The sequence below is a fragment of the Henckelia pumila genome, chromosome 3, assembly GCF_033568475.1.
Source record: "Henckelia pumila isolate YLH828 chromosome 3, ASM3356847v2, whole genome shotgun sequence".
NCBI classification, from domain to species: domain Eukaryota; kingdom Viridiplantae; phylum Streptophyta; class Magnoliopsida; order Lamiales; family Gesneriaceae; genus Henckelia; species Henckelia pumila.
Window position 1 is genome coordinate 165,691,861 of NC_133122.1, and position 21,414 is coordinate 165,713,274.

Below are 21,414 nucleotides of genomic sequence, written 5' to 3' on the forward strand. Positions count from 1 at the left end.
CCAAGCCTATATTCAAAAGTTCACCGTATCACTACATAAGTTCTATAAGCCTTAACTAAGCTAATAATTACTCCCAAAACTTAAATAGATTCCCGAACCATACCTTCGTCCGTAGATATCCCTTTGGAGTCGCTGGTCCCAGATGACTATAACCACACCTTGGTTATTCCAGAACCTCGATTATAACCGATAGGGCCCTCAAGTGTATAAATCACACTATATAACTGGAGAAGGAAACTCAAAAATTTGTAATTCAAATTAAAATCGAACGAGTCCTATTTATAGGAAAATTTCTGGTTGAGTTCGGGCCCTCCGAACTGGGGTTCGGATCATCTGATCCAACTCACTGCCTGCATGCGAGACACGTTGAGTTCGGACCATCCGATCACCACTTCGGGTCATCCGAAGTGTCCTAAATTCGACACTTGTCAAAAACCATGGCTGAGTAATCCTGCCTACTTGGCAAAGGTGAAGTTCGGGCCGTCCGATCCTACTTCAGATCGTTCGAACTTGCCTTAACTCCGAAGTCAACAAGCTCACCTTCGGAGCCCCCGATGTGCTGAGTTCGGGCCGTCCGAAGTCCTCTTCAGACCGTCCAAACTGGCTCAGAAAATGAAAATCCAATTCTTGATTTTGAAGTCCGATTAAGCCCCGGAATTGGTTAATTACCAACCCTAAATCATGTTTAACATATTATTATCTTAAAATGGAATTTGGGTTACTACATTCTCCCCACCTTTAGATATTTCGTCCGCGAAATAAAATCTAAAGACAAATCAAGATAACAATATGAAACATCAAACCATGTTTTATTACAACAACTGTAATTACATCTTTACATGGTAATCAAAAGTACAAAGCAAACAACTCAGGATATTCAGCCCGCATATAGCTCTCGGTTTCCCAAGTTGCTTCTTCAATGCCTCGGCGCTGCCACTGTACCATCACAAGTGGTATAGTCTTGTTCCGAAGAATTTTTTCCTTCCTGTCTAGGATACGGAGTGGTCGTTCAACAAAAGACAGATTTGGTTCTAGCTGAATATCAGTATGCTGGATAATATGAGATTCATCAGCTATGTACTGTCGAAGTAACGACACATGAAAAACATTATTTATACTGGAAAGAGATGGCGGTAACGCCAAATGATATGCAACATCTCCAATCTTCTCCAGTATCTGGAAAGGCCCAATGAAATGAGGTGATAAATTGTCTTTCACACCGAACCACATCACCTTCCTAAAAGGTGACACTCGTAGGAACACATATTCACCAGGCTCAAACTGAAGTGGCCTGCGGTGAATATTAGCGTAACTGGCTTGTCGATCTTGAGAAGCTTTGATCCTCCGCTTGATCAAATCTACCTTGTCTACAATATGCTGATTTCGTCAAACGGTCAGCAACGACCCAGATAGCATCACACTGACGTGAAGTCATAGGCAAGTGGGTGACAAAATCCATAGTCACATGCTCCCACTTCCATTTGGGAATCTCAAGATTCTGCAGTAATCCACCTGGTCGTTGTTGTTCAGTCTTGACCTGTTGACAAACCAAACATCTTGAAACAAACTGATATACACTCCGCTTCATCCCTTTCCACCAGAATCTGGTTCGCAAGTCCTTATACATTTTCATGCTTCCAGGATGAACAGACAATCGACTCCTGTGAGCTTGAGATATAATATCATTCCTGAGCTCCGTAACATCAGGTACAACCACTCGATTTGATAATCACAATAAACCATCTGCCTGAAAATGGAATCCAGATGTATTACCCCCATTGGCTAGACGTGCCAAACGCTGAGTCTTAACATCAGATATCTGAGCATCTCTGATCCGAGAATACAATGCTGACTCAGATAATATAGTATACAAACGAATTCCATTTCTTCCTTTCTTGTGCTTGAGTGTAAAACTCAATGAACAACAATCTTGAACCAAATGAGATATTTCACTAGTCTGAAGTGCAGAAAGTCTCACCTGCCGACTCAAGGCATCAACAGTAAGATTAGCAGAACCTGGATGATATTTGATTTCACAATCATAATCCTTCAAAAGATCCATCCAGCGTCTCTGTCGCATATTCAACTCCACCTGAGTGAATAAATAATTCAAACTCTTGTGATCCGTGAATATCTCTAATTTCTCGCCATAAAGATAATGCCTCCAAATCTTGAGTGCAAATACAATGGCGGCTAACTCGAGATCATGTACTGGATAATTATTCTCATGCGTCTTCAACTGTCGAGAAGCATAGGCAATAACATGTCCATGTTGTATAAGAACACATCCTAACCCCTGACCAGAGGCATCAGTATAGACAACATAACCTCCTGATCCAGAAGGTAGAGCTAACACAGGTGCAGTAGTAAGACGTCTACGCAGCTCGTGAAATGACTCCTCACAATCCGAGGACCATATGAAGGCAACATCTTTCCGTTTAAGCTGTGTAAAAGGCCTGGCCAACTGTGCAAAATTCTTGATGAACCAACGGTAATAACCCGCTAGACCCAAGAAACTTCGAATCTCAGCAACCGTCGTCGGACGAGACCAGTTCAGCACTGCCTCTATCTTACTTGGATCAACATATATTCCTTCACTAGAAATCACATGACCGAGAAACACTACCTGATCAAGCCAGAATTCACACTTGCTCAATTTCGCATAAAGCTGCTTATCTCGTAACGTCTGCAAAACAATTCTCAGATGTTGTGCATGCTCATTCTTGTCATGAGAATAGACAAGAATATCATCAATGAAGACAATGACAAATCTATCCAGATATTCTCGAAATATCTGATTCATCAGATTCATAAAGACTGCCGGTGCATTCGTCAAACCTAATGGCATCACCAGAAATTCATAATGGTCGTATCTGGTCCTAAAAGCAGTCGTAGAAATATCTGAGTCTCGTACCCGCATCTGGTGGTATCCAGATCTCAGATCTATCTTCGATTAAACAGAAGTACCCTGTAATTGATCGAACAGATCTTCAATCCGCGGCAAAGGATACTTATTCTTGATGTTGACACGATTCAACTGTCTGTAGTCAATACATAATCGCATCGATCCATCCTTCTTCTTGACAAATAAAATAGGCGCTCCCCACGAAGAAACACTCAGACGAATATATCACTTATCAAGCAGATCCTGCAACTGCTGTTTTAATTCCCTCATCTCTGACGGTGCTAGATGATAAGGTGCTCGGGATATAGGCATCGTTCCTGGTACTAGATCAATACCAAATTCAACCTCTCGAACCGGAGGAAAATCAGGAATCTCATCAGGGAATACGTCAGGAAACTCGCTGACAATCGGTAGCTGATCAATACTCGAACTACTCGTGGACATATCAACTGCATAAATGAGGTAGCCCTCCCCACCTGACTCCAAGACATGACATGCCTTCAGAGCCGATACAAGTGGCATTGGAGGTCGCGCACCCTCACTATAAAAGTACCAGATATCACCCTCATCCGGATGAAACTGTACCAAAAGTTGATAACAATCCACAGTAGCGTGATACAAAGTCAGCATATCTATTCCCAAAATACAATCAAAATCTTCCATCGCTAATATCATCAAATTAGCCGATAACACATTACCCTCAAACTCTAGAAGGCAACCCATCACTAGACGCTTAGTTACTACCTCCTGCTCCAGCGGAGTAGATACAACTAAAGCCATATCTAATGATACATAAGGTAATCTATGTCTCTTAACAAAGCGACTAGAAATAAAGGAATGCGATGCTCCAGTATCAATTAAAACAAGTGCAGGAATACCACGTAACAAAAAGGTACCTGCCAACATGCGATCGCTTCCCTCAGTAGCCTGCTCCTGAGACAGAGCAAATACCTACCCTTGAGTCTGTGTATGGTAACCAGAAGAACTATGTGGTGCTGTCTGCTGACGTGGAAAAGTAGAAGCCTGAGATCCAACCTGTGATCCCGATCCACCAGCAGAACCCATGCGCTGAGGACAATCTCTCCGCAGATATCCCTGCTCACCACAAATATAACAAGCACCAGTAGCTTTCCGACATGAAGCTGCAGGATGCTTCCCACCACAGTGACTGCAAAATTCCTCCTTCTTCTTCTTCTTCCCAAAGCGGAATGTACCTCGTGAGCCACGAGAACCAGACGAAGTAGTAGGAGTAGAAGAAGACATATGTCCAGATTGCACAACATATTGAGCCCTAGGCCCAAGAGATCCACTAGGCTGTCCTGGCATCATCAACAGTGCCCGCCTATTGCTGTTCTTCACTTGACGGCAACGGTTCACCAAAGTCTCATAAGATGTCGGATTATCACATACGACAACTTGTGAGTAGATATCTTGATTCAGGCCTTGCAGAAAGATATCATACTTGGACGCATCACTGTCATTGATATGAGGACTAAAAGGTAGCAGATCAAGAAATAGTTGCTGATATTGATCAATAGTCATTGATACTTGCCTCAGAGTCAGCAACTCCATAGATCGTGCCTGTCGAACTGCTGGAGGAAAATACAGTTTCTGAAACTGCTGACAGAAATCCCCCCAAGTCACCTGTCCTCTCTCAGTACGTGCTTGAGTAGCTTTGGCATCCCACCATAAGCGTGCTCGATCCTCTAGAAAGAATTCTAGAACTTCTAGTTTCTGCTCCTCAGTGCAATCGAAAGCTCGAAAAGCACTCTCGAGTTTAGACATCCAGCCTCTTGCTTGTTCATGATTTTCGCCTCCCACCAAGGGTTTCGGTCCTACTTGCATGAACTTATTGATAGAGTAATGACGTCTACCTTCATGAGGACGATATCGATCATCATGATAGCGATGATGATGATGATGACCACCTCCCTGGCCAACACTACCGTGACTTTCGTCAGCCATATCCTGAAAAGAATTGCACATTAAAATCCCAAATGCACAAGAATTACTCAAGACTAAACTAAATCCCAAGTACTAATTCCCAAAATCTAAGCATTCTCTGATACTAAAAATGTAGTGACCCTGCATGGAATCACCTACTAACTGGTAACTAATAACATGCATTAAACTTAATACAGCAAAATACTTAATAGAGTAAAACGTGCGGAAACATAATCCATAAATTACATATCAGCTTAGTAAAATATATCCAGGATTAATGCTGTAGTGATACAACCATATCGAAAAACTTAAAAGTAAACATTATACAGCTATATCGAATCCTGTTGTATAATAAATTCCTCAAGGCTCCTGCTTCTTAGTCCTGCCTTGAACTACCAGCTCCGTCCATCCTGCGACCTACCCCGTTGAATAGGATGTCCAAGATAACAACTAGGACGTGAGCGCTAACGCCCAGTACATAAACATGAGTAAACATATGTATATAATGCATGCAAAATGATGACTAGTAAAAGGTTATCTGAAAAGTCATGCTCAGTACCGGCGCCACGTGAGTGCTGCCACCGCACGGATCAACCTTTGGGTGCAACCACACTCTTTTAGTACACCAGATTAGTCAGACATACATGTCCCCGCCGTCGCGGTACTCTCAGTGACAGACTATCGAGTATAGAGCTGAGCGGCTCTATAATCAGGTATAACAAGGTATAGGCTCAACGTGTATATGCACATGATATATGAATATGGAAAACGATAAATCATATATCATGCCATATAATAATGTCAAATAAATGCAACATATAAACATGTATACTCGCTGGCAATCTCAGTCAATGTGTACATACCTCTAGGCTAGTTCAAGTATAGTAGATCCTAGGTTCCAAGCCTATATTCAAAAGTTCACCGTATCACTACATAAGTTCTATAAGCCTTAACTAAGCTAATAATTACCCCCAAAACTTAAATAGATTCCCGGACCATACCTTTGTCCGTAGATAGCCCTTTGGAGTTGCTGGTCCCAGATGACTATAACCACACCTTGGTTATTCCAGAACCTCGATTATAACCGATAGGGCCCTCAAGTGTATAACTCAAACTATATAACTGGAGAAGGAAACTCGGAAATTTGTAATTCAAATTGAAATCGAACGAGTCCTATTTATAAGAAAATTTTTGGTTGAGTTCGGGCCCTCAGAACTGGGTTCGGATCGTCCGATCCAACTCACTGCCTGCATGCGAGACACGTCGAGTTCGGACCATCCGATCACCACTTCGGGTCATCCAAAGTGTCCTAAATTCGACACTTGTCAAAAACCATGGCTGAGTAATCCTGCCTACTTGGCACAGGTGAAGTTCGGGCCGTCCGATCCTACTTCGGATCGTCCGAACTTGCCTTAACTCTGAAGTCAACAAGCTCACCTTCGGAGCCCCCGGTGTGCTGAGTTCGGGCCGTCCGAAGTCCTCTTCGGACCGTCCGAACTGGCTCAGAAAATGAAAATCCAATTCTTGATTTTGAAGTCCGATTAAGCCCCGAAATTGGTTAATTACCAACCCTAAATCATGTTTAACATATTATTATCTTAAAATGGAATCTGGGTTACTACACAAATTCTCAGGAGAACTACCTGCAACTGCCCCATCGAATGGGGTGTCCAGACAACAGAAAATAACTGGACGTGAGCATAAACGCTCAGTACGAGAGTATGCGTATACAGTATTATATGTGCATGTATGAAAGTGTACGGGTACCATGACTCAAGGTCAAAAATATCTGGACAAGAACAGACTAGGGCCCTGGGTATATAGCACGTTGTGATGTCGCTTCAGGAGATGACCTACGTACCCAACTGATGGTGACCTGACACAAGTGTATGTGTCCAACCAATATTGGTGACCTGACACAAGCCATGTGTCCAACCATCCACTGACAAGATAGGGTAAACACCCTGCTATAGGATATCACAAGGGTACAAGCTCAAGATGATTATACATGAAGCAAAATAATAACATGTCATAATATATGCAGATAAAATCATGTCATATAACAATGCAACAAATAATACATGCATACTCAATCAGGGTTTCTCGAATAGTACTTTCGTACCTTAGATACTAAGCAAACAACATCAGCTCTATGTCCAAGCCTATATTCAAAAGATTACTATATCACTAAACAATATCTAAAAGAATTAACTTAGCTAATAGATACTCCCAATCTATTTATATGGTCTTGAGTATACCTCTGTTCGTCGTTAGCCCTTTGTTGTCGAATGCCCCAGAACTTGGGCACAACACCGCTACGACTTCTGGACGCTTCTCCAAGACCTGCCCCTCGACTACTATGGCTATAAAGCCCCTAAACTACTCAAGAGAAGATATTGGAAGGTTAGAAATGAGCAAGAAATTTTTGATATCGGACCCTATATTTATAGAGCACAATCGGAAGCTCCAAACTCCAGATTGGAAGCTCCGATCTGCGCATGCATGCCACGTTTCGGATGGCTACGATCGGAAGCTCCGATCTGCACTTCGGAAGCTACGAACCTAAATTTACATGTTCAACCCACAAAGACACCTGGTTCTAGTTGAGTTCGGAAGAACCGAACTGGATCAGAAGCTCCAAAATGGTTCGGAAGCTCCGATCTGATCGCTCCTTCCGAACTATTTTTGGGTGCTTTCAAACTGGTTTGGGACCCCCGGGACTCTCCCTACCATTTTCGGATGTTTCGAATCTGATTTTCCACTTATTTTCACCAAATAATGACTCCTTAAACATGTTTTGACACTTTTAAAATTATATGTCTTTTGCTAACATCTTTAAAATCACTTAATCTTGCAAAATGAAACTGGACTACTACATTCTCCCTCACTTAAGAGATTTCATCCTCGGAATCAGGTCTTAAGTAAAATAATAAATTTTAATTAAGAATTCACAGATTCTTATTATCTCAAAACATTTTACAAGATACTTTACTGAATTCAAGGATCAAATCATCTCAGGATGCTCTGAACTCATCTAACTTTCTAGTTCCCAAGTGGCTTTCTCAGTGTCTTAACACTGCCACTAAATCACAAACAAAAGGAATAATCTTATTCCACAATACTTTTCTCAAAATACAGGTATTACGCTCTGACTGGTCATCAGTCTCCGAATGATAGGCTGTAATCACATTGAAATAGTCCCCAAGACATGTTGGAAACTCCCCCAGAATCTGAAAACAAATCTGGGATATCTATCACCGACAATGCTTACCGGAATCCATGAAAACACACAATCTCCTGAATGTACAAATGAACCATTCAGTAAAACTAAAATCTAGGTTATATGGAAAGAAATGCGCTAACTTGGTGAGTCAATACATCACAACCCTGATAGCACCATAATTCCTCGAGAATGGCGGAAAATGGATCATAAAGTCCATCGTGATAACTCCCATTTCCACTCAGAAATCAGTAAACTATGATACAAACCTCCAGGTTTTCGATGTTCTGTCTTAATCTGTTGACACACCCAATACTCAGAATCATATTGATACTAAATGCGCTTCATACCTTTCCACCATAACTGAGTAAACAAATCCTTGTACATCTTTCAGTAGTAACTTTATCCTTGAACACACTTACCTTATTAGTTCTAAAGTACCCCGACTAATATTGTCATTAGATAATACCATTAGCACAAAGTTCTTGTAATCCTTCTAATTACTTAACTGAAAGAGTAACTACTGACTGCAAATCTGAGTTATGACATTTCTGCGAAAATCGTAATTAGTCTTAAGCTAACTCTGGATACGCATAATTACTCTCATTATCCTCTGTCAGTATCAAATGAAAAGATAAGATTCATCTATTTTGTATCTCTTATCTGATCTGACACTGATCCTGACCTTCTAGTGTTAAGACATGATTGATAACCGTCAATCACAAATTCGAATTACCAAATTCCCATCCCTTAGGAATTCTTTCTTGAAATATCAGATTGAAATATTCTTATCACTGTAGACTAGATCCTTATACATCGAAAGGATACTACTATTCATAGCAAAGAATAACTTATACTATGTCCATTCTATTGTACATGCGACAATATATTTGTCCAAAATTCTAGATTGTCTGAACCCTCCAGGTTCTCATCTTGAAAATACCTATGCTTATTCTGTTGAATCAAAAGTCGATTAGTACAATCCCTAGTACTAATATTCTGAGTCGAATAGTGACATATATCTCGTAACTTGAGATAATGCTCAAAACAATAATACCGATTATCCTGTCACGGATAATAATAATTTCTTACTGAATTCTGACTTGCGCTACTAGATGAACAAAATTGTTTCATCCCAAACCTTGCGAAGTCCTCAGATCAATATAATCTAGCTAACTCTTGATTCGATTCTATCAAATCAAATACATCAATAGCCTAACGCATCCAAAAAACACCCCAGAAAATCAGTAACAACAATCCCGCTAGACCTGGTAACAATAGATCTCAGCTGCTGTCCTTTTTTCACGTCTAAACACTTGATGTCATCATGTTAGTACCCTATTGAACTACAAACATTAGCTACATCCATTTCCGATAATGAAACTCTAGAAACGCTATAGAAAACATCCCAAAATACTAACACCTGTTCAGTTCAGTCTTTAAAAATTTAGTTAACAGTTTTTAATTACCAAGTAATGTACAATTCAAATCGCCCTTTCTACAAAAGAAGCATTCACCTCCCCCGTTACTAGGTTACAACATCTGTATCAGTCACATAAAATTTCAAAAATATGTCTTAACTGGTTCCCAACGATCAAGAATGTTATTATATAACAATCTTTCTTAAACAGAAGAAACCCAAAAGCTGAACTAGCACATTTTTGAAATTTCTCAAACACTGAGAAATTCTGAATATATCTTATAGACCATGTTCTTAAGCATACGAGCTTACAGAACTATCTCCAGTAATTTCTAGTCTATAATATCGCAAATCAATACTGATTAGATTTTAACAATCTCACTTGATCCACTGTAGCTCACACTTAGCCCAAAAGGATCAATTAGTTAAGTCTTTCACCAATTCTCGATTCACCAGAACCTTACACTGTTGTTCAGTAACTATGATCTTTGTGATTCTGTTCAAAAAAAACTATCTGAACCAAAAACACTTCAAATAACAAAATTCCCACGAGTTTCACTAATCTTATCTCTGACGATGTCAGACAATAACCATGAGTAGTTACTGGCACAAATCCTATACTAATCTGGATCTATTATTTAAATTGTCCCCTATCCAATTACTAATTCTGGACCAAGTTCCAATCAACTGACCATATACTATCCTAAACAATCTCTGTTACCAGGAAATCTCATTTCATATTTTTGATAAAGTTAGACGACCATCCAATGATCATTGATACATAATAAATCCATCTTATCAATCTATCTGCTGAGAATGTTAACTAGACAAGGAATATCCCTTCCAAGACTATCCTGATAGAAGAAAATCTTGCTCTGTATCTTTATAATAGAATCCGCATGTCGAGTATCCATACCCCTAATGTGATTATTGCAAACAACCAGACTAAGGTATCCTTCCCTGAAAACCCTCTCTCTGAAGCACAAAAGACTCCCAGAATAATACAGGCATAGGGTCGCGTCTCCTTTCCGTCCAGTCATATATTCACACAGTCCACATCACTTGGTATAATTCAACAATGTGCCCTTGATGAAAACATAATATCCCTGGAAAAATCAACGACTTACTAGAATATTCTAGGGAATACATCTAGAACTATTCAACTAGAAACATGAATAATTCAATCCCAATTATACACAGGTCAATCAGTGCAATGCATTCGAATAACTGATCAACTAAACGATGAAAATATATTCAAGATAATCCCAAAGATTACAAAATACGAGCCCCTGGTTACATCCAACCAGATGGTTAAAAATTCTGGAATAACTTATCAAATACAAACAACAACAAAATCCTCTATATTGTCTTGGTGTACTTGAATTTGGACAATCCTTTTTCAAGTGACATAATCTTCCACAAATAAAGCAAGCCCATAAGGCTTTGCGACATTTTTCAGTTGGATGTCTTTTGTGTTAGAGTAGGTGCCCATAAGGCCAACTTTTGGCAGGACATTATTGACTCTAGGTACAAACAATCTTTATTTAATACAATTTATCTTATGTATATGACAATATTTATCTTTATACCCATGCAAGCTGCATTGATAAAGACCTTGAATATATTATAGTGCATGAAAGATGAGATATCATTGGATGATAGTCATGAAACACATCTTTATTCCACTGTATATTCTAAACATAGTTCATAGTCGATTAAGCCGCCCAAAAGAAGGATAAGGGTCGCTTGAGATTGAGACTATCATCTGTGATGTGGAGTACCATGTTTAATTGGTAACGGACATAGGATGTTCGAAGCATACAGGTGGTGACACATAGGATGTGTTCATTGAACTACCCTCGTAGGACTTTCCAAGTGGTTATCAGTTTTCGAGTGGATGAAGTCCTGATTATTGTTGTACACTATTAGTCCTTATGACCCGAGACAACACTAGGCTCTGTGTACTAATACTGCACTTTGATCAGTTTACTGGCTCCAGGAGAGCACCACATTGGCATGGTTGGGTGTAGCTATGACATACATGGGAGTCAGTGGTTGTAGTCAAAAATTCACTGAACATTTATGAAATGTGGATATCCTATATGATCTGAGAAAATGATAGTGTATTCAGTCTCTGGCCAGAGTATGATATATGTTTTAGGGAAATGGTTTCTCTAGTTGCATAAACGAGATCACTATGCATTATTCAAGAAGATATAATATAGTTATCAAATCAATGGCAACTCTCGATATACCAATGGTTGCTGATTCGATTAGGATATATGAGATGAAGGGTGATAAGTGCATTTTATGCGCTTATATTGCTTAGTATTTAGCTTGAATCTTGTGTTTGATTGGTAGGTATTATGTGATATTATGTTGTTTTTGTTGGATGAAGGCAAGAAGAGCCTTGGATTTGATTTGATGGATTTAAGCTAGAAATAATGGAAGAAAAATCAAAGATCAAGACTTGAAAGATGAAGATAAGAAGAAAATACGAAGCGAAGGCGTGTCCGCGCAACAATATCGCGCGCCCGCGCCGCTCTAAATATTGTGAGAAGCGTACATCAGGTGCGCCCACGCCATAATAGTGAGCGTCCGCGCGATGGTCTATAGCAAACAAGGAATTTATGCGTGGGAGTGGAGCGCCCGCGCAGGAATTTGGCGCGCCCGCGCCACTCTGAAGAATGCAAGATGCAAAGAAGCTGCGCGCGCGCACCATTCCATTGAGCGCCCACGCTGTCGTGCGCAGACTTATTTTTTGAAGAGTTTTATGTTTTTGAAACTCTTGTTTTAATTCCGAGGCCTATCTTTGGATGATTTGTTGCCAAGATATAAGTATTTTATTAAGTTTTAAGAAAAAAAAACGCAGACTTGGAGTTAGAGTTGAAGATTTATCTCTTGCAAAGACTAGGTTTTTTCTGAGAATTCTAGAATTTCGCTTTTTATTTTTATTTTTATTTTGTTCTTCATGAATTGTGTTGGCTAGTTCTTAATACTTGGTTAAGGAAGATGAAGCCCTTGATTAATTTATTCGTGAGATTTATGTTTTACAGAGCTTGATTATTGTTGAGTATCAATAATTATTCTGATTTATTTCATGATTGTATATTTGATTATTAGTTTGATCACCTGATAATTCTTATATAAAATCTATTGCTAAATTGGAGTTTGAATCCGTAATTGTTTGAATTATCTGATTTGCGAAGCAACTGCAATTAATAATCGTCCGCTTGTGAGATTAGGAATTGTAGGGATAATAATTGACTAGTCTAAATTCATCTGCTTGTGTATGGGTTGTCTAGATTTATCAGTTTCACTAGTTTGCATGCTATCGTGGGTTTAAATCTAATCGCTTGTATTAGGTTAATTCATTGGTAAGGGTTATCTTATACGCTTGTGTCTAGTTAACTACAATTAAGGTGAAATAAGAATTTAATTTCCAATGATGAATATTCAACAGGATTAAATATTTTTAGATAATCGATGATCGAACGAATGATATCAAGGGTGTAGTCGACCAAAACCAAGGCTTGTCTCTTATTGAATTTTCCGTTGTGATTTAATTGTGTTTGGTAATTGATAGAATTGCATTCATAATTGTTTTTAAATTTTAGTGGATAAATTTCAAACCAAAAACCTCCTTTTTACTATTTTCGTATTTTTAAAGAACACGAAATTTTACCTTTCCTCGTGGGAACGATCCCTACTCACACTACTGCATGTTTTTATTTACCTGAGTGAGTTGGATAATTTGGGCGTATATGATAAGCGCTACCAAATTTTGGCGCCGTTGCCGGGGATCGGTGTTAAATTTTTTTTGTGTTCTTTTTAGTTTTTTTTGTTATCTCACTCTCTGTCTTTTCTTTATCTCTAGTACCTCTCCCATCGTTCATGCTTTCAGGTGATTCTTCGTCTGAAGAAGAAGTCCCCTACGACCCGGAAATTGAAAGGACTTTGTACAGGACAGGCGTAGGTGAGAAGCTCGTAGAAGACAAGAAGAAAAAGAGATGGCTGCTAATGCGAACCTGAGCCTCAGACAATTGGGCACTCCAGATTTGAATCAGCAACCCTTATGCATTACTTTTCCCCCCTTAGAAAATAATGCTACATTCGAATTGAAATCTGGATTAATTAACTTGTTGCCTTTTTTTCATGGTCTTGCAGGTGAAGATCCTCATAAGAATCTAATGGAGTTCCATGTAGTGTGCATTAGCATGAAGCCACATGGAGTAACAGAGGAGCAGATCCAACTTCGAGCCTTTCCTTTCTCTTTGAAGAGTGCTGCTAAGGATTGGCTATACTACTTGCCCTTTGGATCGATCATAGCCTGGACTGACATGAAAAGAATTTTTCTCAAAAAATATTTTCTAGCGTCGAGATCAGCAAACATCAGGAAAGAGATTTATGGAATCAAGCAGATGACGGGGGAATCACTTCACGAGTATTGGGAGCGGTTCAAAAAGCTATGCGCTAGTTGCCCGCAAAATCAGATAAGTGAAAACCTCTTAATTCAATATTGCTATGAAGGTTTGCTACCTCATGACAGGAGTATGCTGGATGCGGCTAGTGTAGGAGTTTTTGTGGACAAAACTCCGGTGCAAGCAAGGAACTTAATAGAAAATATGGCTGCCAATTCTCAGCAATTTGGCACCAACAGAATTGATCATGCACCCAGGAGAAACAACGAGGTAAATGTCTCTTTCCTTGAGCAGCAATTAATTGAATTAACGACTCTTGTGCGTCAGATGGCTGTAGGGAATGGACAGACTATGAAGGCATGTGGCATCTGCACTGCAATAGGACACACCACTGATATGTGTCCTACACTTCAAGAGGACTCAGTTGAACAGGTAAACGCTACTGGCGGATTTCCTGGACCACCACAACGGAAGTATGATCCATATTCTAACACGTACAATCCTGGTTGGAAGGATCATCCCAATCTTAGATACGGGAATCAACAAGCAAATCAACCTGGATCTCAGGCTCCACCCCAAAATCAAGCTTTTAGGCCACCCTTTCAACCACAACAGCAGCGCCCTCAAATTCCTACACCAGGTGAGTTTCTTTAAAATATAGTTAAGGATCTTGAAACTAACACTTTGGCTTTCCAATAGGACACCCGGGCAAGTATACAAAACTTAACTACTTAAATGGGACAGCTCGCTACAGCAATCAACAAGCTGGAAGCACAAAATTCCAGAAGTCTGCCATCTCAAACTGTGGTGAAACCAAGAGAGAACGCAAGTGCAATAACTCTAAGAACTGGGAAGGAATTGAAGGTGAAGGTGAAGGAGAAAGAAGTTGAGGTTGAGCCCAAAGAGAAGCAAAAAGAAGAAGAAGAGCAAAAGGTAAGTGAAGAAAAAGCATCCAAGGATGAAGCGCCAAGAGGTAAGTTCCCTCCTTTATCTGAATATAAGCTTGTTGCCCCTTTTCCCTTAGCACTTAAGGACTCTAGGAAAGGTGAGGGGATTAAGGAGCTCTATGAAACTTTTCGTAGATTTGAGGTTAATATTCCATTGTTAGATGCTATTAAACAGGTACCTCGATACGCAAAGTTTTTGAAGGAGTTGTGCACAGCAAAGAGGAAACAGACATTGAAGGGTTTTCAGAAAGTGGAATTAGGTGAGAATGTATCTGCAGTGATCCAAAGAAAATTACCCGCCAAATGCAAGGATCCAGGTATGTTCTCCATCCCATGTACTATAGGAAATATTAGACTTGAAAAAACCATGTTAGATCTAGGAGCATCAATTAATGTCATGTCATACTCTATTTATGCATCCTTGAAACTTGGCCCATTGAATAAGACTGGAATTTCCATACAATTAGCTGATAGGTCTAATGCATATCCTAGGGGAGTAGTCGAAGATGTGTTAGTGCAAGTGAATGAGTTGGTTTTTCCTGCCGATTTTTATGTGCTAGACATGGAAAACGGTGATCATAATAGTCATATTTTGTTAGGCAGGCCATTTTTGAAAACTTCCATGACAAAAATTGATGTTCACAGTGGCACACTCACTATGGAATTTGATGGCGAGGTTGTGAAATTTAATATTTATGATGCCATGAAATTTCCTGATAGTGATGATTGTGTGTTTTCTGTTGACATTGTGGATTTCTTGGCACAAGATTTTTGTGAGCATACAGGAAAAGATGAATTAGAGGTGGCTATTACAGCACCCATTATGCAGACGGAAGATGGGATTCGTTGCAGCCAAGAAGTGGAAGAGATTGAAAAAATTCTGAATAGTTCACCTGAGCTACCTCAGTCAGGTAATGTCTCTTACATATCTTTACCAATTTCTAATACTAGGCGTCTTCCATCTGTTTTGCAGGCGCCAGTGATCGAGCTAAAGACGCTTCCAAACCACTTTAAGTATGTTTTCCTTGGAGAAGGAGAAACATTACCTGTCATCATCTCCAACAGCTTGGAAGCCGATCAAGAAGAACAACTGGTCAAGGTTCTGAAGGAGAATAAAACTGCTATTGGGTGGACCATAGCAGATATCAAGGGAATTAGCCCGTCTACATGCATGCACCGAATTCTGATGGAGGATGGGGCGAATCCCTCACGTCAACCGCAGAGGAAATTGAATCCACCAATGATGGAGGTGGTCAAAGCAGAAATTCTGAAGTTACTTGAAGTTGGGGTCATCTACCCAATTTCTGACAGTCAGTGGGTCAGTCCGGTTCAAGTGGTACCCAAGAAAACCGGAATTACTGTGGTGAAAAATAAGGATGAAGAGTTGGTTCCCACCCGTATTCAAATGATTGAAAGGTTAGCATGTCATCCTTACTATTGTTTTCTTGATGGTTATTCTGGTTATTTTCAGATTGCGATTGCACCGGAAGATCAGGAGAAGATGACATTCACATGCCCATTTGGAACTTTTGCATACCGACGCATGCCCTTTGGTCTATGCAATGCACCGGCTATTTTCCAATGGTGTATGGTTAGTATATTTTCTGATTTTGTAGAGCACATATTAGAAGTCTTCATGGATGATTTTACTATCTATGGTGACTCTTTCGAAGACTGTCTATCTAATCTTGCTCTAGTTCTTAAGAGGTGTGTCGAAACCAACCTGGTTCTTAATTCTGAAAAATGTCATTTTATGGTTGGGCAAGGTATAGTGTTGGGTCATGTCATCTTATCTAAGGGAATGGAGGTAGATAAAGCTAAAATTGATATTATTCAGTCTCTACGAAATGGGTGGAAGCCAAGGCCACCCGTACTGATGATTCTAAAGTAGTTGCAGATTTCATTCAGCATAATATTTTCTCTAGGTTTGGAATTCCAAGAGCCCTCATTAGTGATAGAGGAACGCACTTCTGCAACCGGACTGTGGCTAGTTTATTGAAGAAATATCATGTGACGCACAAACTCTCCACTGCGTATCACCCGCAATCGAATGGCCAAGCCGAGGTTTCAAATCGAGAAATCAAATCCATTTTGGAGAAGACAGTGAATCCTACTAGGAAAGACTGGAGTTTGCGCTTGGATGATGCACTGTGGGCATACAGAACCGCGTTCAAGACACCGATTGGGATGTCCCCATATCGATTGATTTTTGGGAAACCATGTCATCTGCCCGTCGAATTGGAGCATCGAGCCTACTGGGCTATTAAAAATTTCAATATGCAGACGGATGAGAGTGGAGCGCATAGAAAGCTGCAGTTGCAAGAACTAGAAGAGATACGCAATGATGCATATGCGAGCTCAAAGATTTACAAGGAAAAGACAAAGACGTTCCACGACAAGATGATCTCTAGTAGGGTGTTTGAAGTCGGTCAAAAAGTTTTGCTCTATCACTCACGACTTCGATTATTCCCAGGTAAGTTGCGTTCTAGATGGATTGACCCGTTTGTTATCATTAATGTCTTTCCTCATGGCGCATTGGAAATAAAAAGCTTGGAAACTGCGAAAACATTCAAGGTGAATGGCCAATGATTGAAGCATTATTTTTAAGGGGTCCAAGCGAATGCGGAAGAGGATGCGCATGATCTCACACTCGATGATCCGCCACAGATTGATTAAATTCACAGCATCCAGTCGGGCTGACGACTATAAACCAAGCGCTGTTTGGGAGACAACCCAAATTTTTATTTATTTTTTTCGTCTTTGCACCTCTGTTTCTTTCGTTTCTTTTGTCATTTTTTTTTTAGTTTTTACTGTACTAATTTTGCGTGACTTGAGAATTGATTTGGTTTTACTTTTCCACAGGTTTTGTCACACAAAATTGGGCATATTCGAAGCCCAGGCGCGCGCGCCCCATTCCACTGGGCGCCCACTCAGCTTCAAAGTCAGGAAACGTACTTTTTGCAAAGGCCAGGAGCGGGCGCCCAACCAAACCGCACGCCCGCGTGATTTCTCATTTCCGGAAATTATAAAAAGACGTCAAGCAGGCGCGCGCGCTCCATTACACCGAGCGCCCGCGCGAGTCCTGGGCACCAATTCGTAGAAACTCGATGCGCAAGCGCGCATGCCCTACTACACTGAGCGCCCGCGCGATCCCACCTCTCGAAATAAAAAATTTATGCGATGCGCAGGCGCGCGCGCCCCACTACACTAAGCGCCCGCGCGACGGGTTTTTAAAGAATCCGAGGATCGATACAATCTTCACTTTCTCATCTATCCTACATTCTAAAGCCCTAAATCCCTAAAACCCTCCCACTCTCACTCAATATTCCTCTCCAAATCGTTTCATTCTTTGAGAAATTGTCTACTACATCCCACATCCCTATCTCCAAATTCTTTCCCCAATTTCTCTCAACCCATCGAAGACGCGTGAATTTGGGTCGAGTTGCTCATCTCGTTCGTGGGAATTGTTTGGAGCTTTTCAAAGTCGGACATCGAGTTCTATCTTCTATTGGGTAAGTGTTGGCTTTCATCTCCGGGTTTGAAGCTCTTCTTCAATCCGAAATTAATATTGTGAAGTTGTGAAGTATGGATTTTGTTGAAGTTTGGGGGAAATATTATTTGTGAATTCTTTGGTTGGTGATTGTGGTGAAGTTATATTGTTGTGTATTGTTGAAGTTTAGAGGGAAGAATAGAGTGGTATATTGGCATATTTGAATACGTTTACAAGAGTGCACCTCAAGTGTTTGATAGATGGCGCCCAAGAAGAAAACTAAGTTTGGCGCTTCTTCTTCTCCTGCTCCCGCTCCTACCGAAGCTAATAGGCGTTTTTGGAACGCCCAGGCTGCTGCATATTATCAAGAATGGCTTGGGAAGAACATCCTAGCCGAGCGAGGATTCGATGCATCTGTTGGTTTTGAGCCAAGTGCTTTTACGACGAGTATTGGTCCCGACAATGGCAGGAGTTTGCGAAGCAACCTCAAGACGCAGTTGTTCCTTTGGTTAGAGAGTTCTACGACAACCTAAAAGTGAAACATGTTCAGATGAAGGGACTTGTGCATGGGAAGATGGTCCCATTTGACTCTCACTCCATCAATACTCTTTTTAAGATTCCCCCGGTGTATCACGATGAATATCTGGAATTCAAAAACAGTGTCATTGATTACGAAGCTGTTATTCGTCGCATCTGTCAAACGGGGGCTGAGTGGCACTATGGGCGTGATGGTATGCCATCCAAGTTGAAGAAGACTGAACTGCAATATGAGGTCAATCTGTGGTATAACTTTATTTGCGCTCACCTGAAGCCGACCAACCATGAGTACGAGGTTACACGGGATCGAGCTTTATTGCTCTATTGCATTGTGGAGGGGAAGTCCATTGATTTGGGAATAGTTTGTCAGGAGACTATTCTGCACGTGGTGCAAGGAAAGACGAGTGGTGGTCTTGCCTTGCCTGTTATTATTTCTGACCTTTGTGAGGAGGCCGGGGTGGATTGGAGCCACACGGAGGAGATTTTGAAGCCCATCGCCGCCATTGCATTTGACTGCAACACCCGCTTGGTAACTCCAGCGCAGCAGCAGCAGAGAGAAGAGAGAGCTGCAACACGTAGAGCACAGGCACCCCAGTATCAGTCGGCTCCTTCTGTGACTGATCGATTGACTAGAATAGAGGAGGAGGTACGACTGTCACGACAGGAGCAGCAGCAGCAGAGAGAGGAGATTCGAGCTATGCAGCAGACGTCTGGCGTGTTTATGAACTATATGATGGACCTCTCTGCAACTGTTCTCCCGCACTACTTTCCTGATGGTGCCAGCTTCCTACCTCCGTGACCACAGTGGCCTCCGATATTTGGCCCGACTGACCCTCCTACTGATCCACATCCTAATGGTGATGGTGGTGACCACTGACGGTCATCACCTGAGGTACATGTCCTGTTTCTGTTCTTTTATACTGTCATATCATTGAGTACAATGTATGTACCTAAGTTTGGGGGGAGTTCAGTAGGTTGTTGGATTTTATGGTGTTTTGTCTTGTTTATTTGAGTGTCAGTGTGGTTGTTTTTATGTGTCGAGTTAGTTTGTTTGTTTGTTTGCTTGAGTTGTAAGAGTTGCATAACTTTTGAGAAAAAAATTAAGAAGTGGAAATATAGCCGATGATGATTTTTAGTTGTGTTAATTGAAAAAAAAAATTTGACTCCTTGAATATCTGCCTCCCTACGAAATGTTTTTGAAAGTTTGACCAAGTGGACTTCAAACTCCTATATACTCTGTGAATTTTGTTTGATCATGAGTTTGAAACAGACAGATATAGATAGGATTAAGGCGTTGTTTGGATCATTTGGGCCTTTACTGATCAATTCATGCAATATCCTTAGTTGCCCTTTGAGCTTTTACATATACATGAGCACATGAGGTGCATTTGCTGAGTATTTGTTGTGCAAAATCACCGTTTACTGTTGGTGATTCTTCTTTTTCTGCACTGGTTGAATTCATGTGAGTTAATTGTGGAGAGAGATTAATCTAGAACTAGCTTGAACATCCCTTGAGGTGCAATACGGGTATACTGTGACTTAGGAATGAGATAGACAATTTTTCTGAATTAGATTGAGCCTTTCAAGCCACCCTTAATACATTGTGTCCCTAGTATCTCTTTTGAACCTAATTGAAAACAAATGGCAAGCGTGAAAACGTGTGATAAACCCCCATTCGACATTATTTCAAGGTCCTACAACTACTACCTGCAGCTTAAACACTATTTCCTATCTTTAAGGAGTAATTGCATGTTTGATTTTTATACTCTTGATTTGAATGCTAATAAATGGATAGTGTGTTGAGAAGTGCAACGAAAAAATCGAAAGAAGTGTAGTAGTGGAGGGGATGAGAATTAAAAAAAAGAAATAGATTGGGTAGAAGGAAGAAATCTGAAAAAAAAAAAAAAAAAAAAAGAGAAAACTGTGAATAAAAGGCGAGTTGAAAATGAAAAAAAGAAAAAAATGGAGTTGAAAGAATGAAAAAAATTTTGCCATGTGAATGAAAAGGAGTGGATTTAAGGAATAATATCATATTTTACTCCCTCTTTGAATTCTTTCCTTCGTTTGTAGCCATAAGGCCAGCCTTACATTATAAGCCGAATAAGACCTATGGACCGAGTCACAGTTGCCTAATATACTAGTGGAGAGGGGTTGTGAGAGTTTAGCTTATGGATTGTCGATTGACATTTTTGATGAATATGAATTTTGATCAAAACACGCAAACACTATATTCTTTCTTGAGCTAATTTCATTGTGAGCGTTTTTTATTGAATATCCTTCATGTTGATCCCGAGTTACCTTGAAAGTCCTCATGATCTATAGATGTTTGAATTGAGTTTGGGGGAGAATGTTGTGAACGTGAGTTGCGGAGTCTAAAAGTGTATGAGGTTGAGCTATGTTTCTTGCTTAAACAATTTTCCAATGTTAGGAGGATGTGATGTGATTGGATTTGAAAAATTGTGATTTCATTGCTGAGGCTATTGATACACGATAATTATTGATGATTCTCTAATATTGTGTATACTTATTT

At 40.3% G+C, this 21,414-nt stretch overlaps 1 protein-coding gene across 1 annotated transcript; it reads left to right on the top strand.

Annotated features, from left to right (window-relative positions):
• The first annotated feature begins 13,383 nt into the window (after positions 1-13,383).
• On the top strand, positions 13,384-17,446 carry LOC140889893 (uncharacterized). Its single transcript, XM_073297632.1, has 9 exons — positions 13,384-13,465; positions 13,657-13,721; positions 14,424-14,550; positions 14,610-14,780; positions 14,935-15,032; positions 15,687-15,956; positions 16,329-16,564; positions 16,783-17,285; positions 17,331-17,446. The coding sequence occupies exons 1-9, from the start codon at positions 13,384-13,386 to the stop codon at positions 17,444-17,446; spliced, it is 1,668 nt and encodes a 555-aa protein (XP_073153733.1).
• Positions 17,447-21,414: the final 3,968 nt, after the last annotated feature.

Bases quoted from the DNA above. Each gene is read 5' to 3' on its own strand.
- LOC140889893 (XM_073297632.1), top strand. From the start codon at position 13,384: ATGCTTTCAGGTGATTCTTCGTCTGAAGAAGAAGTCCCCTACGACCCG. The intron at 13,466-13,656 runs GTGAGAAGCTCG...ATGGTCTTGCAG, and splicing joins TTTGTACAGGACAGGCGTAG to GTGAAGATCCTCATAAGAAT. The intron at 14,781-14,934 runs GTGAAGGAGAAA...CTTTTCCCTTAG, and splicing joins GGAAGGAATTGAAGGTGAAG to CACTTAAGGACTCTAGGAAA.